The 27946-nt window shown below is 30.9% G+C and overlaps 1 protein-coding gene across 9 annotated transcripts in view; it reads left to right on the top strand.

Moving 5' to 3' along the window:
- GPHN (gephyrin) overlaps positions 1-27946 on the top strand; it is a 404083-nt gene that overhangs the window by 211900 nt on the left and 164237 nt on the right. For 5 of the 9 annotated variants that reach the window (XM_023526958.1, XM_023526957.1, XM_023526948.1 and 2 more), the window contains 2 exons: positions 13791-13925; positions 27699-27755. In XM_023526958.1, the coding sequence (XP_023382726.1) occupies positions 13791-13925; positions 27699-27755 (192 nt within the window). The remainder of the gene's footprint in view (positions 1-13790; positions 13926-27698; positions 27756-27946) is intronic. The other 4 variants (XM_011384213.2, XM_011384195.2, XM_011384203.2 and 1 more) reach the window with 1 other exon arrangement.

The raw sequence follows: 27946 nt of genomic DNA, 5'->3' as shown, positions 1-27946 counted from the left end.
TAATTATATGCTTATTCATGTGTTTGATTTCTATGTATGTAGACTGTAAGGTCCATGAGAATAAGGATCACATCTCAATTTATGTGATCTATCCAACATCTAGCACAGTTTGGCACATAGTATATACTGTATAAATATTTTTTAAGTATGTTCCATCAAAAAATGTAATGTATCATCGATCTCTAAGGAATAGATGTCCATGAACTAAGTTCATAAAACATATAAAACTAAGATAAGGGGAATATAACCAATAATAGTGTGATAACTTTGCACAGTGACAGATGGTTACTAGTCTTAGAGTGGTGATCACATTGTAAAATATATAAATGTCAAATCACTATGTTGTCCACCTAAAACTAATATAATATTGTATGCCAACTATATTTTAATAAACATAAATAAAGATATATTTATATATATAATGCCCATGATGTATAAGGACTCTTCCATGAAATAGACAAATTATCAGCATATTCCCTCCCTCTAGTAAGCCAATTCATTAAGCAACTATAGTAATAATGATAATAGATAATTTTTGAATGCTAACTATATAGCAGATACTATTCTAAGTGTTTTATATATACCATCATAAATTGATACTAGAATGCAGATATCAGCAAGATTATACCTTTTTATTTTCCCAGAAGACAAATTTATATGGGAAAACATAATAAGGACTCTGATTAATACCATTGAGAACAATAAAAATTCTGAATAATTTCAAACAATGGGAGAATAATTTTAATAAGTAGAAATAATCTTTGTAAAGAAACAAACTCATGAATATTTAAGTTTTTACATTTATTAAAAAAAGGTTATAGTCATACCTTAATGTTCACTGTCTAGGCAAAATCATAAAGTGGGTTTTCTTTATATATATGAATCATAAATTCTTGTGGAGTTTTTGTATCATTGATATTAATCTAAATTCATGTCATCACATTTATTCTTCTTAAATTCAGCTAATTCAACTGATCAGTCTAGCCTAAGGAGATTTTTTAAAAATCTGTGTTGGCCATTCAGTATATTACTTGTCTTTTCTAGCTCTGTCACTTACAAATATGTTAACCATACTTCATTCAGGTCACTGATAGAAGTGTTTTTTTAGGTTAGGCTACTGCACAAACTTCCAGAAACCCTGTTGGTTACACTTTGTTAACCAGCTAACATATATTTGTCTTCTAGACCATCAAACCCACTTTCACTATCTTGTCCACAAGAATTTTATGAATAACTTATCAGGTACCTTATGAACTCAAGGTTTGATAGTTTTGTTATTTAGTAAAATTTTCATTATACTTAATCATAGCTTCTAAAGGATCAGTACCAGAAGCTCTGAAAAGATACATGATGTATATTTTCTGAAAGAACCCATTTAGGTATTCATATGTCACCTATTTTTATTATTCAGATCCTATATTGTACACTGAGATATCTAGTAGGATTTTTAGGAAATGCAACCTGCCTTAAAGGTCTTTCAACAGAAAAGTTATTAGGAAAGGGTATCAGGAAAGAGCTAACCACAAAGATAGACAAGAACACCAAAAGCCTTACATATGGAGACTGACAAATTGTGGCTGTGGAAGCCATACTTCATATATGGCTACTTTGGGAAGCTGATACCAATTATTTTAAATGTGCTCACTAGCTACACAAAATTAAATCCAAATAACAGATATATCTTCTATTGTCTTAGTCTTGCAACTTTTCTGTGAGTTTAAACATTTTTCAAAACAAAAAATATATATATTTTAAGTGGTAAAAATAATGATTTAAAGGAGAAATACATGCTCACTTATAAATTTCCTTTGCATCAAAATGTAAATATGTGTGTTTTTACTATTGGCATTCTTACTAGTATTTCAAAAGCCTACAAAGTTCAAAAAGGAAAATAATGCATTGGCTACGTATTCTGATTTTGATAGTATAACTCTCCACTTCTTTTAGAAGTGTTCACCCAATCAGTCAAATTAGCTTTAGGACTGTGAAAGCAACATAGAATCAGTACTGTTCCTAAGAAGGTATGTATTCCCATTATAATTTCCCTTAATGAGAAAAATTCTGTTGTTTAATAATTCACAGTTGAAATTACATTGCATATCTACAGAGGGTTTTAGATCAACTGGGACAGATTGTTCTCTCCATGCTATCAGTTGCATAAGATAATAGGAATACAGATTAGTTCTCTGAAGGTAGGAATGTTTTTTCTTTTGGAAATGATTTTGCATTTCTCCTTCTCATTTATGCTTACTTAACCCACTACAAATTCTGCTTACTCTAAGTGGATTCTCAATTCTCCTTGTCAAGTCTTTGGTTCATCCCTTATTGACACCTTTATGTACATTGATGAGTTGCAATTTTCAGACCTTTACGTTTTTTCATCTCATTTCCCCTATTCTCTCCTCTTGCTTCTTGTTATGTTAAAATAAAGACCATCAGGGTTAAACATCTGTCCTTTCCGCTTTAACTATTTTTCTGAGTTACTACTTTGGTCCTGTCCTATCTCGAGGAGAGCATGTAATTCTCAAAATTAATGACTGCTTTTATTATTTCATTATTAAGGAAGTAATTAAGTATCAAGTATCAACCATATGTAAGACATTGTGCTCATTCTTCTACATTTCCCTAGTTATTAAGTGCATTGACCATTTCTCAGTTTTTGAAACCATCTCTCATATGTTTTCCTTACTAATTTTTTAATTCTTTAAGTAACATATGAATGCATTCTCCTTATTAAAAAATAAAAGTAAAATATAGGCAAGATTAACATTTACTTTAACCACCCTCTCATCTCATTCTCATTTGCCTTCACATTCCCCCAGAAGTAAAAACTTTGTAATCAGAGGAATATCCTTCAAAACTTTTCTGTACTTTTCCATACAAACATAGTAAATAAAATCCTAACAGTTTGTAAGTGATTGTGTGTGTGTGTGTGCACGCGTGTGTGTGTTTGTATGTAATTAAGAGAGCAGCTGACAAGCTGCTTCTAAATTTTTATAGAATGGAATTGCAAAGGACCAAAAAGAACCAAGATACTCTTGAAAAAGAAAAAGAACAAAATGAGGAAATCTGCTCTATAAATATCAAGACTTAAAATGATATAATTAAAGTAGTGCATTATTGATATAAGAATTGACACTTAGACCAATGGACTACAATATACGACCAAAACACCAGCACACATATGGACACTTTGTATATGACAGAGTTTGTACTACACATTATTAGTAGAGAAGTTCTTTTTAAAATAAATGATGCTGAAGTAACAGGCTATACATTTGAAAAAAAATTAAATTGGTCACCCTATCTTTGTACAATATATAAAATTAATTCTAAGTTAATTAGAGACCTAAATATGAAAAACTAAAACTTTTATATTTTGATATATGACATTTTTATTATGCTGGATTAGAAAAGGGTTCTTTCTTAAATGTAATTGAGTTAAATTGACATAACATAAAATTCAACATTTTAACTATTCTAAATTGTACAATTCAGTGGCTTTTAGTATATTCACAATGTTGTGCAACCATCGCCTCTAATTCCAAAATATTTTGTCAACCCCCAAAAACTTCATACTCATTAAGCAGTTACTTTCTATACCCCTCCCCTTATTCCCTGGCAAACACCAATTTACTTTCTGTGTCTATGGATTTGTCTACTCTGGGCATTACATATAAATGGAATCATACAATATGTAGCTTTTTATGTCTGGCTTCTTTCACTTACTCTACTTTCAAGGTTTCATTCATTTCTAACATGTATCAGTACTCCTTTTTAGGGCTGCACAATATTCCATTGTGTAGATAAACCACATGTTGTTTAGCATTGTTCAATTGATGGACATTTGAATTGTTTTCCCTTTTTGGCTATAAAAGTAATTCTATTATGAGCATCCATGTACAAGTTTTTAGTTGGACACCAGTTCTCAGATCTCTTGGATATATACCTAGGACCAGAATTGTTGGGTCCTATGATAATTCTATGTTGAACTTTTTGAAGAACCACCTATTTTTTCCATAGAGCTATACCATTTTACATACCTACATGCAGTATATGAGGTTTCCACTTTCTCTACATGCTCAAAATTTGTTATTTTTCTGTTTTTAAAAATTCTAGCCATTGAGTGGGTGTGAAGTGGTATCTTATTGTGGTTTTAATTTTCATTTCCCTAATAAATAAGGATGATGAACATCTTTTCATGTCCCTTGTTGGCCATTTGTGTATCATCTTTGGATAATTACCTATTCAAGTCTTTTGCCTCTTTTTAAAATGATGGTTTTTTAAATGGGTTATTTGTCCTTTGTTGTTGAATCAGAGTATTCTTATATATTCTGGACAATAGAACTATATCATGTTTGTGATTTGCAAATATTTTCTCTCATTCTGTGGGTTGTTTTTACAACCTTTCTTTTTTGTTGTTTTCTTTTTATATTTTTTCAATTTCTTTTTTTAAATTTATTAGGTTGACATTGGTTAATAAAATTATGTAAGGTTCAAGTGTACAATTCAATATTAGATCATCCCTTATTGACTCCTTTATGTACATTGTATGTATGTATATTACATTGTGTGTTCACCACCCAATGTTAAATTTCCTTCTATCACCATATATTTGACCCTTTTTACCATTATCTACCTCCTCCCCTCCCCCTTTTCCCTGTAGTAACCGCTAAACTGTTGTCTGTGTCTTTGAGTTTTTGTTTGTTTGTCTTGTTTGTTTGTTGTTTCAACCTTTCTTAATTACTTGGATGCACAGAATTTTGATGAAGTCAATTTGTCTAAATTTTCTTTTGTTTCTTATGCTTTTAGTATCATATTTAAGAATCCATTACCAAATCCAAGGTGATGGATATTTATTCCTCTATTTTCATCTAAGAATTTTATCATTTTAGCTCTTACATTTAGGCCTTTGATCCATTTTGAGATAATTTTTCTATGTGATGTGAGATAAGGGTCAACTTCATATTTTTAAATGTGGATATCCAGTTTTTGGGCACAATTTATTGAAAAGACTATTTTTCCCATTAATTGTCTTGACACCTTTGTCAAAAATCAGTTAACCATAAAGGTAAGAAGATTTATTTCTGACTCAATTCTTATGCCAATATTACATTGTTTTGATTACTGTATCTTTGAAGTAAGTTTTAAAATTGGAAAGTGTGAGTCCTCTTTCTTTTTAGGATGGATTTTTCTATTTTTGAAAAAAATGTTGGGATTCGATAGAGATTGCATTGAATCTGTAGATCCTTTTGGGTAGTATTGTCATCTTAATATATGTTTTCTCATTTGTTTACATCTTGTTATGTTTTGTAATTTTCAGTGTTCAAGTCTTGTACCTCCTTGATTAAGTTTATTCCTTAATATTTTATTCTCTTCGATGCAAAGGTAAATGGGATTGATTTTTTAATTTCCTTTTTAAATTTTTCTAGTATATAAAAGTACAACTGATTTTAATGTGCTCTTCATGTATCCCACAATTTTGCTGAGTAAGTTAGCTCTAATAATTCTGTGGATTCTTTAAGATTATATATATATAAGATCATGTCATCTCCAAGTACAGATAGTTTTACTTCTTCCTTTCCAAATCGAATGCCTTATATTTCTTTTTTGCCTAATTTCCATGGCTAGAACTTCCAGTGCAATGTTGGAAAGAAGTATCGAGAGCACACATTCCTGATCCTGCTCTTAGGCGAAGGTTTCAGTTTTTCATCATTAAGTAGGATGTTAGCTATGGGTTTTTCATAAATGCCCTTCAACCAGGTTAGGGATGTTGCCTTCTACTCCTAATTTTCTTAGTGTTTTTATCATGAAAGGGTATTCTACTTTGTCAAATGCTTTTTCTACATCAATTGAAACAATCATGTGGATTTTTTCCTCATTAATTCATTCTATTACATTGATTTTATTTCTTATATTGAACCACTCTTACATTCATGGAATAAATCCCCCTTGTCATGGTATATAATCCTTTTAATATGCTATTAGTTTCAATTTTCTAGTGTCTTGTTTAGGATGTTTGCATTTATATTCATAAAGGATATTGGTCTATAGTTTTCTTTTCCTGTGTTGTCTTCCTTTGTATTTGGTATCACAGTAATATTGGCCCCACACAATGAATTAGGAAGTGTTCCTTCCTCTTCTGTTTAATGGAAGAGTTTGTGAAGGGTTTGTGTTCTTTAAGCATTTGATAGAATTCTTTAGTGAAGCCATCTGGTCTTGAGGTTTTCCTTCTTTGAAGATTTTTTTTTTTTAATTACTGATTCAATTTCTTGTTATATGCATATTTCAGATTTTCTATTTCTTCTTGAATCAGTTTTGATAGTGTCTGTGTTTATAAGAATTTGCCCATTTCATCAAGATTATCCTATTCGTTGGCATACAGTTATCCATAGTTTTCTCTTATATTCCTTTTCATTTCTGTGAGATCAATAATAGTAAAGTCCCTGCTTTTATTCCTGTTTTATTAATTTGGATTTTCTCTCTCTTTTTTCTTTGTCAGTCTAGCTAAAGCTTTTTCAGTTCTGTTGATCTTTTCAAAGAATCAACTTTGCTTTTGTTGATTCTTTTAGTGTGTTTATTCTGTATTTATCTTCACTGTAATCCTTATTACTTCTTTTTCTTTGCTTTGGGTTTATTTGCTCTTCTTTTTTTCTAGTTACCTAGTGTCTCAGGTTAGATTATTGCTTTTAAATCTTTCTTTTTTAAAGTAGATTTTTGCAACTGCTTTACACTGAGCACTGCTATTTCTGCACCCCATAAGTTTTGGTATGTTATGTTTTCATTTTCCTTGTGATTTCTTCCTTGATTTTTTTATTTAAAAATGTGTTTAATTACAGTGTATTTGTAAATTTTCCAATTTCTTTCTTTATTGTTTTCTACTTTCCTTCCATTATGGTCAGAGAAGATACATTGTTGGATTTTAATATTTTACTGAGATTTATTTTGTGGCTTAATATTTGGTCAATCCTGGAGAATGTTCCATGTTCACTTGAGAAAAATGTGTATTATCTTGTTATCAGGTTGATTGTTCTCTACATGGTTGTTAGGTCTAATTGGTTTCTACTGCCTGTTGTTCAAATCATGTTTTACTTGTTGATCTTCTGACTAGTTGTTCTAACCATTATTGAGGTGGAGAACTGAAATCTCCGACTACTATTTTTGAACTTTTTTCTCTTCAGTACTTTCAGTTTTTGCTTCATATATTGTGGGGCTCTGGTTAGGTGCATGTATGTTTATACTTGTTTTACCTTCCAATAGATTGACCATTATAGATTCATAGATTCATAATAGATTCATAATAGATTCATAATAGATTCATCATTATATGATGTTGCTGTCTCGGAACAGTTTTTGTCTTAAAGTCCATTTTGTCTGATATCATTATAGGCATTCCATCTCTCTTTTGGACCTTTGCATGAAATATCTTTTTATATTTCTTCACTTTCAACCAATTTGTGTCTTTGGATCTAAAGCATGCTTGGATCACTGTTTCAATCCATGCTGCTAGTCTCCGCCTTTTAATTCACTTACATTTAATGTAAAATAACTGATAAGGTGAGATTTCTTCCAGTTTGCAGTATGTGTTTTATTTATCATTTATATATTTTGTTTCTCGTTTCCTTTATTACTTCCTTTTTTATTAATAGATATTTTCTAGTGTACTATTTTGATTTTCTTATTTCTTTTATCAAATATGTTTTAATTATTTTATTAGTAGATACCTATGGGTTCAACATAATTTATAATAATCTGGTTTTAACTAATACCGTTAATTTAAATATTGTGCAAAAACTTTGTCCCATTCTCTCTCACATGTTATTTTCACAAATTATATATTTACGCATGTGTGCCTATGAACACAGATTTATCATTATTGTTTTCTGTAGTTTTCTTTTTAAATCATATAGGAAAAATGAAGATTTACTACCCAAAATATACAATACTGATTTTTGTATTTACTTATGCAGAATACCAGTGTTATTTCTTCATGTGAATGCCACATTACTATATAGTTTCCTTTTATTTCAGCCTGAAGGACTCTATTTAGCATTTCTTATACTGCAAGTCTGTCATTGAACTCTCTGTTTTTGTTTATCTGAGAATGCCTTGATATTTCCTTTATTTCTGAAATATTTTGCCAGATATAATTTTTTCGATTGACAGATTAATTTTTTTTTCAGCATTTGAATATGTCATCCCACTGTCTGCTGATCTCTTTGGTATCTTTTGAGAAATCAGCTGCTACTCATTGAAGATACCTTGTATGAGTTGCTTCTCTTTTGCTGTCTTTTTCTTTCACTCTTAAAGTTTGATTATAATGTCTTAGTATAGATCTCTTTGAGTTTATCCAACTTGAGATTGTTGAGCTTCTTAATGTGTAGATTCATGTCCTCAAATTTAGAAAGCTTTCAGGCATTTTTTTCTTCAAATATTATTTCTGTCTCTTTTCTCTCCTTCTGGAACTCCTATTATCCATATCTTGGTACACTTATTGGTGTCCCATAGGTTTCATAAGCCCTGTTTTTATTCTTCATTCTTTTTACTTTCTTCTCCCAAAACTGAGTGTACTAAATTGATTTATCTTAAAGTTCATTAATTCTTTTTCTGCTTGTTCAAATATGCTGCCGAACCTCCCCTAGTGGATTTTTCATTTTATTTATTATATTTTTCAGCTTTTGAATTTCTATTTAGTTCCCTTTTATGATTTCTGTCTTTTTATTGATATTCTCTATTAGTGAGGGATCATTCCCATGTTTTCTTTAGCTCTTTGTCCATGGTATCCTTTAGCACTTTTAGTATATTTTAAACACTTGATTTAAAATTTTTGTCTAGTCAGGTTCAATGTCTGGGCTTTCTCAGGAACAGTTTCTGTTTATTTCTTCTTCTTTCTCCTAAATATAGGACATACTTTTTTTGTTTCTTTGCATACTTTATAATTTTTTGTTGAAAACTGGATATTTTGAATATTATAAGTGGCAACTCTGGAAATCATATTCTTCATTCTCCCTGGGTATGTTATTCCTGCTTTTTATAATTGTCATTTATTTGTTGGTTAACTTCTCTGAAGTGTTTTTGTTAAGTCTGTTATTCTTTGTCATATGTGGCCACTGAAGTGTCTGTTGCATTAGCTTCATGGTCAGTTAGTGGTTCAACAGAGATTTCCTTAAATGCCTGGAAAAAAATATATATATATATGTGTATATATATGTATACATATATGTATACATATATATACATATATATATACACATATATGTATATATATACATATATGTATGTATATATATATATACAGAATATATATATATACAGAAAAAGAAAAAACTCCCATTCTTTGCAGATGGGTTATTTGTATATATCAAGGCATGTCTTCAACACTCAGCCAGGCAGTTTACAACTCCGCCTTACCCTTCACTTCCTGATTGTGCAGAGTCTGAAGTTCAGCAAGAAGTAAAAGATTAGGTGAAATCTTTTAAGGATGCACCTAGCCCTGGGCATAACATGAACTTCTGGATTCCCAGGAATATGTGGGAACTTTTCAAAGTCCTTATTCATGAGTTTTTCAGTTAATCTATTGTTTGTCCCAACTGTTATTCTTTGCCAGGACAGCAATGGTTAATATATCTGTTTTTAAATTTTTAGATAATTATGACCCCCAGTTAGCTACCTGAGCTTTGGGAGATTTCTAAGTCAGGGGAGATAAAGGCAAGCCCTTCAAGTATGTCATTCATTGAACCACTAGATGTGTTGAAACAAACAACTACAATTTTTGAGACTAAGGTTTGTTTTTCAGTACAAGAACCTTTACCAGGAATGTGGACCATATTTTCAAGGCCCATGCTGAGCTGCGTAGTAGGGGATCGGTTGGGTTTTTTGTTAGTTGATTAAGCATTCACCTGATTGCTAAAAACTTTTGATTAATTTTTAGATTTCTGGTAAAGTTGATTCTGACATTTTTTGGTAGTTTTTTTAATTTACTTCTTTAGTGGAGGGATGGACTTTTTGCTTTCCCAACTGTGCCATTTCCATTGATGTCACTCAGGAAGAATTCCTTTTAAGATACAAAAATTATTAATTATAAAGAAAATATTGATTTAACTAAATTAAAATTAAAATATTCATCAAAAGACGTGATAAAGTAAGAAGACAAGCTACAGAGTAGGAATAGATGTTAATACCATGTAAACCTGATAAAGAACTCGTTATCCAGAATAGATAAAAAGATATAATAATTCAATAAAAAATAACAACCCAATAAGGGGAAAATTGGACAAAGACTTGGAACAGAGACTTTACAAAAGAGAACATCTAAGCGACTGATAAACATGAAAAGGTGCTTACTCTCATTAACAGCGAAAGAAAGGAAAATTAAAACTACAATAAGATATTGTTACTAACTAGCAGATTTGAAAAAAATTAATACAGTACTAGGTATATGTACGTTGTGGAGGAAGAGCAACTGTTACCATGCTCTTTTGATAGACATAGATTGGCTTAATCAATTTAGAAATTTGTATTTTAAAAAAGATATTCATGCCCTATGACAGCAATTCTGTTTCTGAGTGTATATGATAGAATTAATGCACATGGGAATCATGATACTTTAACAGAAATGTTCATAGTAGGATTGTTCAAAATATCTCCAAAATGTAAACAATACCAATGTCCATCAACAGAGTAATCCATATTCACTTCCTCCTTTTCCTTACATCTAACTTTTTTCTTTACCTCTTACAATCATGTATCTATCTTTATCAATTAATTGAATAGCTCTTTCTCAGGCAAATAACGACTACCTCCATCTTGTTCTTTAGTGTGTTTCTTTCCCTTTTATCTGTCTTAGTATATATCAATATGATCTTTGTCATTAAGATCTCATCTGTTTCTGTAGCTTCCACAACCATATCTCTGTAAATACTTTATAAATCTCTATCTCTAGCATAAGTTTCTTTTTTGAGATGGGTAGAAAATTTATTTCCAGGCTACATGATAAAATAGCAAATTTATGGTTGCCATTATTAACTGGATCCACAATGATGGCTGATAATTCCTTTGCCAAATCCTTAATTATCTTCCATGCTCATTCATCTCAATGCATTTGTTCCAGATTTTTACGACTCTCCTAAAATTATCTTTCCTACTTTCACTTCCCTGTTTTCTCTTCAATAAATCTTCACTCCATGCACCAAAGAGTAATTTTGAATGTCTCTCTTCCTTTCCTACAAATTATCCTGGTTTATCATCTTTATTTGCTTCTTCAACTCATTTCCGCTCTTTTTTACCTTACTGGTAACTACTTTAGTTGGTAGGTCTAATAACTTCTTTTCAACTCTCATCCTACTCCTGTTCTCTCCAATATTTATATTTTTAATGGCTCCTTGAAAGTTTCTTTTCTTTTTCCTTCCTTTATTTTCACTATGTCTTGATTTTCCCCTTTTGTCTCTAACAGTTTCTTAAAGAAAAGAAGACCAAATAATTTATCTTCCAAATTGAAATACTTTTGAAAGTAAAAAGATGTGCTATTTAATAATTGAGCCAGAATAATAGGTATAAACCCAAACTTTTCAAGGAAAAATAAGATGTATGTTCATCCCATTTACAGATTTTTCCCCTGATTCTTTTCTCTTTAATATGGATATCACCTAGAATTTTAACTCTTTAATATAGATATCACCTAGAATTTTCAACCTTTATCTTACATACTCTCCTTGGGTGATCTGAAATGTTTGCTTTTTTGTAACGACCACCTCCATTGACGATTTCAAAAGTATATGTTCAATCCCAGACTCTTTCCTAAGTTCTAGACCAATGTTTCTAGTAGCTCATTGGGTATCTCCAGACTATTAATCCAAAAGGATATACCCCAAAATTTAAACTTAATTCTTCCCCCTCAAATATCCTACTGTTTTGTTTACAATCATAAACAGGAGAAAAAGAGATGTGTAATAACTCTGGAGATATATATATATATATATATATCTCCACACTACTTTGCACACGTACTTCAATAGGTACTGGACACACACATGATGGTTCTATCATTATAAAAATGCATTCTAGTATAGGAGATAGACATTGATCAAACTATCACACATATAATGTAATGTAAGTGTGGTAATTGCTATGATGGAGAGGAACATGGTGTCCTGTGAAGTATAATAGGGGCATTTTATCTTCCTTCTAATACATGGCCTTTTTTATTAGACATAAGTGGCAACATATAGACTTCTAAGTCAGAATACTTCCATTCCTTTAAAATATTTTATCACAATTTAATACTCAAATGTACTGGCAGATGGAACCATTTTTTTTTTCTTAGAATTCCCATTGTTTTTCATCTTAGTTATGGGAGTATTTTTCATAAATCACATAAATTGTCAAGCCCTGAAATGGTGACAGTACCATTGGTATTGAAAATGTTGGTATAGAAACTAAATAAAAGAACTTCTGTGAAATAGTATTATGTCCTTTGTGAGAAAGACATGATACGTAAGATCAGGAGTACCTTTTTAGTCACAAAATCTGGTCTACTGCCTCCTTTTCACATAGAAGTGATATTTGTTGATTAAATGTTAATTGTTTATTTTGTCATATATTTTCCCCTTTTGTGCACAAAACTTGAAATTAGAAGACCTGTGCCCTTTAGAACTAGCCCAGAACATGAGCTAAATTATGCATAGTTCAAAATAATAAATTTTATAATCAACATAAATATTAATGATTTTAAAAATAAATCCACATTATTCGTCCTTATATTTGTTTGTTTTTTTTAGAATAGTTATACTCAATTGCATCGATCTTTACCATGTTGATAGGAATCATATAATAACAATAATAATAGCCAACATTTATTATTTACTACTTGGAAGTGATAGATAACTTATATACATTATCTTATTTAACCTTCAGTAGTAATCCAGTAAGGTAAATGCTATTATTATCCTCATTTTTTAGATAAAATAAATGACAATTAGAAATATATCTGTCAGTGTCCCAGCAGAAGTCATAGCATACTTAAATGAATAATTGAGAAGAGTTTAATAAAGGAGTATGGTATTTACAAAGGTTTGGGCAGATTTTAAGGAAAACAACCAGACATAATGCAATGCCCTGGGACTAGTAGTAGTGGAAGCCATTAATACTCCTAGTCTAGTGGAGCAAAGGGAGGGAGCTGCTATTGGAATCCAGAAAAGAGCTATAAGCAAGTGCCATCTGACAGGGTCTGTGATCCTACTCAACCTATGATGACCTAGTGGAGAAGAAGCTCAGGAAATAAATACCAGACCTTGCTCTCCTCCAACCCTTCAGTTTCCTGACAGTGCTTCCCATTGACTGAACCCAGCTGGGACCCAGAGAACACAAAATAGCTTGTTGATTCTATCTATACAGGTCATCTTGGAGTAGAGAGGGTGAAGAAGGGTAGAGAATGAATCTGAAAGGGAAATGGAAAATATCTAGCAAATAATAAATATTAAATGACAGAGTCAGTACATGAATATCAAACACTTTACTTCTAACCATAATGTTATTGTTATTAGGAGCTCTCATAAAAACATTTAATGAAACATTATTTGACCAGGGAAAATATTTTAAATCTGAAGGTTTCTACTTCATCCCAAATTGTTGGATGCATTTATAAGTAACACTATGTAAGACAAAATACGTGAGCACTGGGCAGCAAAGAATGCCCATCCCCCCATTCCCCCAAAAAAGTTAAGTGGGAGTATTGATTTTACATACTGTTGTTATTTTCAGAGTGTTAAACCATGCTTATTTCCCTTTTTCAGATTCCAGACTCCATCATTTCTCGTGGTGTTCAGGTGCTCCCACGAGACACAGCTTCCCTCAGCACTACTCCTTCAGAATCGCCTCGTGCTCAGGCTACATCTCGCCTTTCTACAGCTTCCTGCCCAACACCAAAAGTAAGTACAGTTCCTTGGCACCTTGCTCTGCTATGTGAATCTGGGAAAACTAACCAGTATTTCCCTCTGCTTGTCCAGTTTGGATTGCATGCACGATAATATATTGAAAAATTAATGGACTGTAAGATAGTTACCACCTACTGTTTCACAAATTGTCATATTTGGCCAACAGTAGGACAGTAAAAATTTTATGCAAAATGTCTACTCCTACATCACAGCTACAGGTATCAATTTCTGTAGCTCCCGTTTCTTTGTTGTAGACTTGTTGTTTTTTAGCCTACTCATCATTATAGATGTGGAGTTATTTGTTTACATAAAAAACAAATGTATTTCTAGCCAACGAATAGCAAGATTAACAAAATAATGTCACCAAAGGGATTTTTTTTAACTTGTCCAGGCTGGGGTAGCTCCCTGCTCTAGTATCATTCCAAATTTTTTCAAACATGTTCAACTTGGAATGTTGCTGCCTAATATTTGGAAACAAATCTAAATTGATTGGAAAGAAAGTTTTAATGCCAACCTTTGGGGGAGGAAAAAGTTTCTTAGTATTTATTTTTAATAATTTTCCCAAGTACCAAATCATGTATGAGGGGGAAAGGGATGAGACATTTATTTGCTGCCTCACATCTTCATGTATGTGTTAAATTAAGTAGCAAACTTAATTATGACTGTAACTGCTTTCTCCTGGAATGTCCCTTCCCTGGTTAAGTTAGTTGTTTGTACTTGCAAGTTTTTTATGTGATGGATCTGATATTGGCATCAAAAGGTTAACAGTAACATTCCTTCTTATTTAATAAGATATGGTGTTAGATATCAGGCCAAACACTAAATTTATTCTAGGGATCTGCACGTAGTTTTTCAAACTGACTTTTTCTCTGTCATAAAATTTAAGGACTTGTATAGCTGTCTTCCTCAAGTCCAACTTTTCTGTGAGTTTTATGAATGTTATAATCAGATTTAACTAGAAGCGATCTCAAACAATTTTTAATATGTGTAGTGCAGCTACTTTTACATTCCATGGTATAATCTTCTCAGCAAAGTCTTCAGAGTGTTACTGTTGCATATCATTGTTTTTAGACTTGTATCAAAAATATTAATTATATAGTTTTAAAAATTTGAGGTCCTAAATCTTCAATGAAGAAAAATTGTAACATACATTCTAGACATAAGATGTATGTTAATGTCATCCGGTACCAGTCAGTTACATCTTCAACTGAATGAAAGAATAGAGGTCTCAGGATTTGAATAGATGAATCTCATTTCTGTCCTTTGAATTTTTAAAACAAAATAATTTATCGTATGCATTAGATTCTAATTGTACAAAATGTACTCATTTATAAAGTCTGGGAAATAATTAAAGCTGAAAGTTAAGGTCACTATTAATGTTTAGCCATTCACCAAATAGTAAAACCTAAATCTTGGAAATACAAAACTATCCAAGACACATCATTTTTTTTCCTTAGCAGTGTACTGTGAACATAAAAATTTAAGCATAATTTAATTATATTCAAGCCTTTTCCAAACTTTGTAATTATGTTTTAATTATAAAGTGAATATTAAGTTCAATTTTAAAAATCACTTGGTATTTCCAGATTAACTTAAGTGAAATCCAAAACATGAAAATGTTAGCATTTATTAAGTTAATTTGCTTATTGCAAAACTTTAGGAGAGCCTGTGACTTGTCTTGATTATTTTCCTTACATATAGATGTTCAAACTGACAATAAACAATGTATTCGAATATCTTTTTTTCTAGGAATTATTTTCCATATTTTTATCTAGGAATAAGATTCTATTCCTTTTGGATAATTTTTTACCAGCATCAGAATGTATACCTCAAAGATAAAATTATTGCTTTAGTGTAATCTTAAAATTAAATTATTAAAGCTGAGTCAGAACACTAATATAATAAAAAACTAGATTAAATATTAATTTTTGAAGGCGTAAAGAAAGCCAAATTAATCTTTCTATTAAATGTCTCAAATTATAAGACTGCTCGATTGAATCTAAATTAGATGCTCTATCTGTGCTTTTATTTCAGTGACAGTTATAATCTCTGCCATCGTGGAGTTTACAGTTTAGTCGATGGTATAGTACAATAAATAGGTAAATAATCATAAATAATTTTAATAACTATAATTTCACAATAACGTAATAATTATACTTTGAAATTCATGCAAGAAGTGAAAAAGTTGTACTGATAGAAAATAAAAGGAAGAAAACCTTACTTAGTATGATCAGAGAAGGCCTCTCTAAGGGGTAACATTTAACTAAGGACATGAAGGATAAATAAAAACAAAACAAAAGCTTTTGTACTGGTTGGAGGTTTTGAGAATTATATAGCAATAATGACCACTTCTAAGGCAGTTGTCACCAATCAAGAAATCTTAGACTAAAATCCATTAGTACATGAATAGTCTGATTCAATGACTTCAAAATCAGTTTCTTTTTATTTTAAATAATGAAATTTTTTTCCTACTGAATCAAATTTCAAGGCCATAGGTTTTAACATTTAAATCTGTTCTAGGTGAATTATTCAACTTTTGGCATAAAAATTTAGAGCAGAGAAAAAAATCATAAAGTCAGGTTTTTAATTTGACATATGGTTAAATGATGTTAGTAACTATATTAAGGTCCAGCACAAAATTGGAACACAAGTTTAGTTTGACATTTTTATTGTTACTGCATCTTGGTTGTGATTAGGTTCAGTTAATTTTAGTGTTGGACAAACCTCATAGAAATTCCCCTTCTATATTCGGATTTGGCAAGCAGTCTATATGTACAGAATAGATTTGCAAATATATATTTTTTTACATCAGATGCACAATACAGTCTTTAATAATCAGCACTAGAAAGAGCACTTCACTTGATAATGGAAGACCTGGATTCAGTTGTTGGGTTCTTGACTTAATAACCATACTTTATTAAACAAGTTGCTCAAGTTTTCCAAGTTTCATATATATGATGAAACTAGTAATCTTTGCCTCCTCAATGGAGCTTATTAATTTATTAAATAAGTCTTTACCAGATGCTAGGAAAGCAGTCATAAGCAAGTAGACATTGTTCTTGCCTTTACAAACAAACAAAACAGGCAACCACAAATTATAACAAAGTATAATAAGTGCATGATTTATCATCAGCAATACAGAATAATCTAGAAATAGCCAGTAAAAGCCCTTAACCTAGTCTTTATGAAAACACAAAATTATGATTAGAAACTAAATGTTCCATCCTTTCCCTCTGTAGCTTTTCATCACTGGGCGGTTTTTAAGCTGAAAGACTTCCTTTCCACTTGCATGCGTGCATCTGTTTCTCTTGAGTCAACAACTATAATATTAAACATTATTTTGGATTCATATTTTACATGTTCATTGCAATATAATATCCTATATTCTGCTTTGAACTTTTAAGATTCTCCTACTACAGTGAGAAAAAGATCTATAAAATATACCAACTTTGGATTTCATTTTTAGTATATTTATCCCAATCTAATGAAGACAACTATGAATTATTGGTTTGGGGAGAGTTTCAATTAAAATATAGTTAACTTTTTAAAAACAATTTTTCATTGAAAGGCATTGTCTCCAACAAATTATTTGCTGACAAGACATTATTTTATTATATTTAGGAGAAAAGTCATTTCTCTTTTATATCAGATATTTTCTTTTGATGAAATCTGATTGAAATGTTGAATGATTTTCACTCCTCTTGCTTTATGACACAGTGGAGTATCTTTTAAAAACAAACTTAGGATTTTAACTTTTCATTTCCCTATGTAAAATAGTGCCTAAGCCAAAAAAATCAAATAGTATGTAGATTCTATTTAAATAAGTGGGCAACAAGTAGACTGCAGGGATCTCCAGCCTCCAGGCACTAAAGGCGAGTATTGGTCTGTGGCCTGTTAGGAACTGGGCAGCACAGATGTATGTGAGCGGACGACCAGCCAGCAAGGCTTCATCTGCATTTGCAGCCTCTGGTAGCTCCCCAGCACTACCATCACCGCTTCAGCTCCACCTCAGATCACCAGGCATTAGATTCTCAGAGGAGCACTGGTCCCTGGTGCCAAAAAGGTTGGGGACTGCTGATAGAGGACTCAAGTTCTAAAATGGTGATAGTCTCCAAAAAAAGAGTTGCTGAAAGAATAATTCTGTACCAGATAAATTCTGTTTTAAAATGAGCATAATTCACAACTTAATGAGTGCTGATTGTCAATTATAAAAGAGAGGAGCATTTCTATTAAAAATCAAGAGGCTTGAGTCAAAGAATAATGACCATAGCAAAAAAGAAAAAAAAAAGCCAAACTTTTTCAATCAATTCATCATTCCCTATAGTTGTTATTAAAATAGAGAATATTTTTAAGGACCAATTCAATTATCATTTTATCCCCTAAGTATCTGAAGTTTGACCTTAAAAATCAGTAAATAAATGTAGTCTATTGTCACATATTCTCTTGTACTTAAAGATTAGAATGGAATTTTGTGTCAGATTAACCAGTAAGTTATTTTTTTCCCTCACAGAAAGAAAATGTAAATACTATCTAATTGAACTAAAGTTTATAAAATGATGAGAAAGTATATATGTTGAAATATCTTTATATGAACATTGTGTTCCTTTATACTTTAGTATCTAATCTTACATTCAAACAAAATACAGAATTATGACTTCTCTATAGGTTTCTGTTATTATCCTCTGAATAGAAGAATTTAGATTACTCTGAGTAAAGAATGAAGTATTTTCTTAACTCAGTTTTTAATGTGTATGTCTAGAGGGCAATGTGATTTTCTGTACATATAAAATGGCATTATTGATCCTATATCAAGATAATATTCCCTCTGAGATTTTTTTTTCTAGTGTTAGTTTGTACAAACTATTCCATATTATCACCACTTTCTTTTGTGAACACCAGGGCAATTACGTGATATGACATTGATTCTAAACCTAAGGTTCCCAAGTCTCTAGAGAATCTCATAAAATGGCTAAAATTCTAGCCAGAATCAAAATACTAACTGGGGTCTGCAAATTATTTTTTCCTATTTTTAATAGCCTAAACAAAATCAATAACACTACACTAAACATTAAGTTTCTTTTGTCTGAAATTATGTCAGCATTGGTATATGAACATCTATTCAACTGTTCATGGCATTGTAGAAATGTTGATTCTCCATGTAGAGTCAACAAATGCCAAAAGGTTGGATAACACTGAATTAGTGATAGCAAAAGTACATTCTCTGAACATAAAACTATAAGATTTTAGTGCAAAATTAACTGCCCCATCTGGGGTGTATTGAGCAATAATATTATCAACATTATTTGTCAAATCCAGAAGTTCTCAGACATAATGGTCTCAGGACCCTCTTATACACTTAAAAATTATTAAGGACCCCAAATAGCTTCTGTTTATTTGGTTTATATCTAGCAGTACTTACTGAACTAGAAATTAAAACAGAAATTTTTAAATGTTTATTTGCTTCAAAATAAGAATAATAAGCTTTTATATGGCAACATAAATAACATTGTTATGAAAAAAATATTTTCTAAAACAAAACAAAGAAAATCCACTGTAAAGGATGGCATTGTTTTACAATTTTTCAAATATATTTCAGTGTTTGGTTTAATAGAAGACAGCTGGATTCTCAGATCTGCTTCTGTGTTTAGTCTGTTGTGATATGTTGTTTTGGTTGAAGAATGTGAAGAAACAAATTAGCCTCACACAGTCATGTAGTTAGAAAATAAGGACTATTTTTATAGCATTTTTAGGTAATTGTGGATATTCTTTGGAACTACACTAAAAATTTACAATTGATAATCTATTAAAAGTTAGTTGAAGTGTGGAACCTAAAAAAAGCCCTGCCAAGGACCATTCCATACTCTGGTATATTAAAATCTATTGGTCTGTCTTGAATTTTGAATGGATCTTATACTCATGTATGATTTTGGAAATGTTTCTTGGTCACTTGGAAAATATAAGTTCTTCCAAATGTTGACATATTTCATTATATTATATCAAAAAATCATTTCCATATTAACGACCAAGCTCATCAGAAAAGACTTAGAAGCATTGGACGCTGTCGAGCTCACAGTAATATATGTTTTCCAGAATTCTAATTTTTGCTTAAAAGCTAGAATTTTATTTTTGGCAAAAGAACAGTTCTTGTCTGTTTTTCTTGAATTGGCAGGCTCATCTCATTCATTTTTGAGAAAATATCTACCAAATATTTAAGTCTGAAAAATTGGTTTGTCAGTATTTTTTCATTCTTTCAAATAAAAATGGTATTCTCTGCAAAACATGGCTAGTGCAGCATGCAACTCAAACAATTATATAAGTGCTTTTACTTGAGACAGTTATCATCCTTTGGTATGCAGCAGAAGTATTTTATTCGTACTTCTTATTTTGTCATACTCAAGGGACAAGTTCAAATTAAGTTAAATTCGTATTTACTGTTTCATTGAGGATAATGTTAAATGAAATGAGCTTTTCTTATTTGAAACTGTTAGATTGTTTTTTAATTGTTAGTAAATGGTAGTGAGTAATACAATGAACATACTATAATGCATACTATTTGGATCTACCACCTTGATTTGCACTAAGGTGCCAACTCACCATTGCTTTTATACCATCATTGAAAATGACAACATAGTGAAAGAGGCAAATAATGTCTTAGTACTGTTATTAAAATAATTTGGCCCTGTGGACTCCTGAAAGGGTCTCGGGGACTTCATGGGACTGTGGACCACACTTAAGAACCACTAGTATAACCAAAATGAGCAGATTGGCTTATGTTCCTTGAAAATATCCTGGGTCAAAATTATTTTTGAATCTTATTATTTGTTTTCCATTGATACAAGTTTATAATGGTCTTCTGAGTCCAGAGATCTTATTCTTTATGTAAATGACCACCAGCACCATGTTTCAGCATTATAAATTATTCACCCTTACTCTGTGATCTAGATTAATTCTAGGGCAGGAAACAGAGTTTCTTTTCCTGATTTAAAATGAGAGAAGACTTCATGAAGTCTTTGGAAGATACAAGACCAGAAATTGTAATTCCCAGCTAAGTCTATTCATTTCCAATGTGATACTACTTCTGCAATTGGATAGCAACTAATGTTCCCCCAGGATATCCTGTCTACTAATAAGATACACAGAGAGTCCTCTTTTCAGTCATAACCTAGTTTTGGGGGGAAAAAATTTAGGGATATAATTGGGGATGATTTTTTTTTTAATCTGTTTAGAACACTTAAAATTGGTGCACTTTTAAAATAAAAATACAAATTGTCAACTTTTCCTGAAAATAATCAGATTGACATTACTGGACCAGCACTGACGTATAGCGATACTCAGCTGGCATTCTTTATATCCTCCAGGCTCTTTTACTCATTTGCATTAAATGTCTGCCTCCTGTATACTTTTGAGTAACTGATTTCCACTCTTGTTTATTATTGTCCAGTTTCTCTTCCTTTATAACATGTTTATTTTGATAATTGTAGTTTAATAGCAAAACAGATTTTTAAGACTTCAATTAAAGGAGGGGTCTCATTACTTTTATAATGAGAAAGGCACTACCCAGTTGGTGAAGTATTTAATATTTTGATAAAACTGAAGTTAGATAATAATATATATTAGCTATAAATTTTGAGTTTACATATCATTTTAAATGCTTGTTCTGTGACATTCTGCTAAATATACAAGATTTTACATTGATTTCTGTTTCTTTGTTCATCTCAGTGTTCCTCTATGCCTTTATATATAATGATAATTGAAAATGGAATTCCTCCCGTTCTTTTCTAACTATTTAATGTTCACACAATTATATTCATCACTGAAGCTCAATATAACTTAACTGTGAAATGTATCTGAAATCTAAACTTGCAAATGACATTTGATTAGTTAGCCTAAGAAGATAGAGCTAACCAGAAAGCAGTAGCTTTAGAGTTAACAATTTTGTAGCTTAGACATGTATAAGTGGCAAGGTTCTTCTCTTATTTAAAAAAAAAAAAAAAGTAATATATCTACTCATTTTAGAAAATTTAGAAAATTCATATAGAAGGAAAAACAGAGTTCCTGTAAGACTACTCTTAATAATGACAGTTAAAATTTTGCTGTGTGTCATTCTATTATTTTTTTCTGTGCATTCAGAAAAAAATAATAGATATTTTATATAAATGGATAATAATGAGAAGGCAGTAAATAAAAGATAAGGTTCCAGCGTCTGACAGGCCTGGTGGTACATCTCAGCTTTATCACTACTATGTGTGTGGCCTTCAGAAAGTTACTTCCCCTCTATAACCTTAATTATCTCATCTGTAAAATGATAAATAATAATACTACTTGCATCATAGGGTTGTTTTAAGGTTTAAATTTTAAAATTTATGTAAATTACTTATCATTTGTTTGAAATATAAGAAGTATTCACTAAATGTTAGCTATCATTTATTAAATTATATAATAACCTGTTTTATTTAGTAATATGAATGTCTTTACATGGTTTTAAATAATCTACTACAACATTATTATTGATTATTGTTTGTTATTCTGATTTGTGAAGGTAGCATAGTTTTTCACCAGCCCCTATTTTTTTTGGATATTTACATGTTTCCTATTTCTGTTTTAAAAACAATGCTGTGATAATCTTCTGGAAGCTGAATGTTTTAGAGTCTTCCCTTAATTAAACTTAGCAACTTGTATTAATTCTACCTTTGTTGAAAGCATATGCAGCACTTCGATTCCTGTAATTATGTGGATACCAGAAAGAGATCATTTTTGCATCTTGATGAATTCATTTTATTAATATTCTAGAAGAAGCCATTTTTAGCATTTGATTTTGACTTATTTACTGGCAGACATTTAAAAATTATGGATCCAAAGTTGTTTGAAAACTTAACAACGTTGAGTATATAAAAGTATTGCAATGTGAGGTGCTAAATATTGAGGATCAGCCCTAGTCTGCCACTTTATAACATTTTGAGAACTAATAGACCTCAGTTTCTATATCTGTAACATTATGGTATTAAATTAAGTAGCCTCTTAACATCCCTTGTAGGTCTATAAATCTGCTTCTTTGAAAGAAATTTCTACATTGACTAAATAAATATTCTCATTCTAGCCCTTCTCTCTGATATTAATATCCAATTAATATAAAATGATTTACATTTATTTATTCAGCCTTTGCATTACGTTACTACATAAAGTTAGAGATTATCAACTGAAAACATTCTAACATCTTTCTCATTTAGATCAAATTGTCTGTGTTCAATGAAATAATTATTTCTCTTGGTATCCACAAGAGTTTGTTCAAGTTACAGGAAGATAGGGAAGTGTGAACTGTAGAAATGTAAGAAATAGTGAAATTAAGACTACTAGCTTTCAATTTACTTCATAGCTTTGATTCCTATAAACTTCTTTTTAATGGTTTGGGGCATGTTTTGTGCAAAAACAGCTAAAAAAAAATAATGTGTGTCATCATTATTTCAGCAGCATTATTTATTAGGTAGAGCCATAATTTAAATCTATATAATTAACTGGCCATGTCTTATTCATGACTTTAATAAAGAGCATATCCCAAACTAAACTATTCTCTGCATCTTTATATTTTAAAATGATACATATTCTAAAATCAGTCATGTATTTTCTCACCCAAAACTTCAGGAATATCTGCTGTCTCTACTCATTCTATTTTCGTTAAAGACAAAATGCACATTAATTCAGAAATTTATTCAATGAATATTTTTAGTGCATTTTATGTCAAATATTTTGTTTTACTGTGCCATAATAAATAACAACTGGAATAGAACTATTTCACAGTGAAACATCAGTTTTATCGAAAGGACTGAAATGTAGTGAATTAAAATAACCAGTTCTTAAAGAGTATTTTTTTTTATTTACAGGAGTTTGTTTAAATTGTGAGGTCTCAAGTAAAACTTTTTTAAAAAATGTCTTTCTCTAAATCATAACTACCAGAAACAATGTATAGCTATATTAGTATACACTGAGTGATATTGATTGGAAGATAAACAGTTTCTAAGGAAAAAAAGCTTTATTACCCGTCACTGACGCCCATACTTTAAAAAAAAAAAAGTGGCATAATAAAATAGAGTTAAATACGTTTGTCAGGGTAATTCTGAACGTAAATTAGATAATTCTAAAAATGAAACAATTCAGCCCTTGGGGCAAACAAATAGGAATGTTTGTTTGATCTACATAATTTTATTATAAATAAATAGAGAATATGTCATGGGAAAAAGAGGAGAGGGAGGAGGAGACCTACATTAGCTCATCCATAGATGAGAGCCTAAATTTAATGAAAAGAACTAAGAGTCAGAGAATTTAATACCAGCTGTATTTTTTTTATTGATAGGTCTCCAGAAAACCAATGAACCTCTCTAGACTTGAGTTCTCTCATCAATAAAACAAATACACAAAATATACAACCTTTACTCATAAATTTTCACCAAAGGTCTTGTAACCAAAGAGAAGTGTGAATGCATACACCCAGTGATATAGGCACTTATTTTAACATGGCTTCTACAAGCTTAAAATTTCTTGGAAATTTCATATTTTAAAAAATTAATGTTGGCTTTCTACTCAAAATCTATATGTTTGAATTAATAAAAATATAGCATAACTACTTATTGATGAGAGGTGAAGGTGGGATGGGATAATTTTTTACCATGTTAGCAATGGAAATTATTTTAGTAAACTTAGTTTTGGAAAATTGGGCTCAATCAAAGAGAATCAACAATCTATATTGTATTAGCTTCCAGGCAATGTCCTTTGCATGATATTTCTAGAATCCAAACTCTTATTAAAAAGGCAAACACAAATAGAAGAGTGATTTCACTGCCTTATGGGTTGGATCCTGGTAATTAATCCCTAAGGATAGATTCCCCAGTAATTAATCTCTGAAAAAAGATTCCAAGAATGTTGCAAAAGAAATAATACAGTGCAATATTTTCAGACTATTTTTAAAGAATATTTTGTTTGTTAAATATTCTCACAGAGAGGCTCAATAGAAAATTAAAATGGTTTTGATCCTCTGCTTTATATCCTTTACAATCTCCGTGAAATATTTTTAAGAGGATTTCTTCAGGGTAGAAAAATTATTAGCAATGTTTTTTGTTTTGCAAATAACATTTTAATTTTTAATATATTTAAATAAACTAAATCCCTACAATTCTTTACATCTAATTCTCAAACTTCATTTATATTGTAATGATCCTATTTATAATGTAAACATTTGCAGTTTAACATCTTAGTTACTGAAACAAAATGTTTAGCATCACAGAAAACAATGTATAAAATTAGCTAACAATGTGAGGCTGTTATAATTATGAAGAGTAAATTAATTCATCTTATTCAAATGCTGATATTTCATGGTGTTTTTTAAATTCTTATCGAAGAAAAATAACAGGCATTTGGATTAGCTATGAATTTCTATTTATTATACTTCATCATAATTGATGATTGAGGGTTGACTAGAGTAAATGAGAGCATTATATTTTTAAATATTTTGATCTGACTTTTTTCTACTTCTCAAATTTTAGTTTATGAGACAAATGTTTTTCAAATTTTCTTAAGATTTTCAATAGTAGGTATTATTATCTTTCAGGAGCCATGAAAAAATCACACGACATTTGAATTACAAACACTTCTAGCTTTGATAATCACATTGGTTTTCTAAAGTCTTCTTCTTATGATAGTTTTTAATTTACAAAGCCAGATTTATATACAGAAAATTGATGTCAAGCATTGACAAATTAGATGTCGGCTCTAAAAATCTTTCTTTAAATTAGAATTATAGTCTATTTTTCTTGTTTAACATTCAGTGGTGACTATCTTTTCTTAAAATTCATTCATTAAGTTTTTGTACTTGTGGTTGCATTTGGAAGTGAAATGGTCTAGGAAAAGTTTCTTCCATAAATAAATACAGTAACATAAAATTTCTTTCATACATGAAGAGAGAGATGACATATACATATATGTCATCTTATAAGCATCAATTTTTGTCCAACCCATTTATTTCCAGGCCTATTAAGGGAATACAGCTTTAAACTAAAAATCAGAGACTGTGGATGTTGTTCCTAGATTTGTCATTAACATCATAACCTTGAAGAAGATTGCACATGTTGCTTAACTTGACATAAATTTGAGTCTTCTAGAAATAAAAGACAGTGTAGAAAATGGTATTCATTTGTTGCTATATAACAGTTCTGAAAGTCTTCATAGTTACTGAAAGTTTTCAGAAAGCAGCATTAGGCATTAGACTCTATAATTTTTATAGGAAACTATGTAATTTATCTTTGTAATCAAGATATTGTGAGTTTTCACTTAAAATGGGAAACAGATTTTAATATGAAGATGTTCTCTGAGATCAAAGAATATAGCACAAGAGAATAACTAGATACTAGGAACTCACTGTCTATCCAGACACACTTTCTTTAAGAGAATAGCCATTCTAATTAGTATCCATTGTTTCTATATTTGAGAATTCTGTTTGACTGAGAAGAATAAGAAGTGGTAATTATATTTTGGTCATAACATCTAGTTAACGCTGAAGAATTAGTAAAAACTATTTATATCAAGTAAAACCAGAAGTTGACACAATTCCTATGCACCAAGATGCTTTTTTGCAAAGTGAAAATTCAGTTTTTTTCACTATTCCTAAATAATCTTCATATACTATCAGAAATGTCTCTAAAAGGAGTAAGACAAGACACACAATCTACAGTGCACCTCCAGGAAATACAGTTTTGTAGCATGGTCAAGTTTTTTATTTTTCCTGAGGACTTTAACACTCAGAACTTGGCATCACATTATTCTTCTCTTCTGTCTCCAACATACAGGAGCATCACAGCTAACTTGACCTATGCTGGTCTGAATGGAGACCATCATTCTGCACATGTAGGAATCCACTTGGTTTGAAGATTCCTTCCCTTCTCCCACCTCTTATTTTTTTGGTCTTCCTCTTTAAACAAAATATTAGTTGTTGTTACAGCTCTGTTAAAAAGCAAAGAGATTTCTAGTTTATACTTTATCTAATATAACACTCTGTGTTAAGAACCTTCCTTTTCTCATTCATATTATGATACGAAACAAGTTTTTTAAATAGCAATTTTACTTTTATTTTCTCCTGTCTTAAGATGAAAATTCAACCAAAATACAGAAAACTTTGAGGAACTGACTGTATCTAACATTGGTCTGGCATTAAAATTTTCTGGTTGGGCAGCACAATTGTTTAATTGGGAATCTCAGTGACAGCTGAACAACCTCAATGCTTGGGTCAACAAGCAGAGGAGCTTCACTTTGTCACCTATCCAGAATGATGCTCGTCAGGACTGATCTTACCACTTGGGGAACATTTATGTTTCTAGTCATACCATTGATGTTTTCTGATACTACATTGGAATAGACACTAAGACACTGAAAGAGCCAAAGTTCTATATGTAGGTATATTTGTAATTCTTTGTTTTTCATAAGACAAATGCAAATGTAACATTACTCCAAATACTGCTTCATCAGAAATCCCCAAGATAACTGAAAGTAAGTGCCCATTTCCTCATCTCAGGAATAGTGCCATAACAAAGATTGAATTCTAGTGACCAGCCTATTTGCAGAGCATGTCGTATGACATCGGGGTTAGTTAACTCCTTGACCTCATAAGAGGTACCTCAAGAGTCAGTTGATGTTTTTGCATGTATTACTTATTAATGCATAGAAAATTTTTTAAGTTCACTTTTTCTTTATTCTGTCTTTTTTACCCATCTTCCCTCATTGTAGCAAATTAGACGGCCGGATGAAAGCAAAGGAGTTGCTAGTAGAGTTGGATCCCTCAAAGTAAATATGCTTCTAACATTTTTTGGCAAGATTTTGTCTATAGCCTACACTTCTTCCTTTTTGGAGGGTGGTGGGAGGAAGGGGGCTTTTTCCATTTTTCACCATCCCATTTTTTTTTATTTTAATATTTTTATTGGCTGTTGGGTCATATTTTTTTGTTTGTTTCAGCTACACATAGAGCAACCAGCTGA

This window comes from Pteropus vampyrus, unplaced genomic scaffold (assembly GCF_000151845.1).
Source record: "Pteropus vampyrus isolate Shadow unplaced genomic scaffold, Pvam_2.0 Scaffold15, whole genome shotgun sequence".
In the NCBI taxonomy this organism is placed as follows: Eukaryota; Metazoa; Chordata; class Mammalia; order Chiroptera; family Pteropodidae; genus Pteropus; species Pteropus vampyrus.
This window is presented reverse-complemented; position numbering and strand designations above follow the sequence as displayed.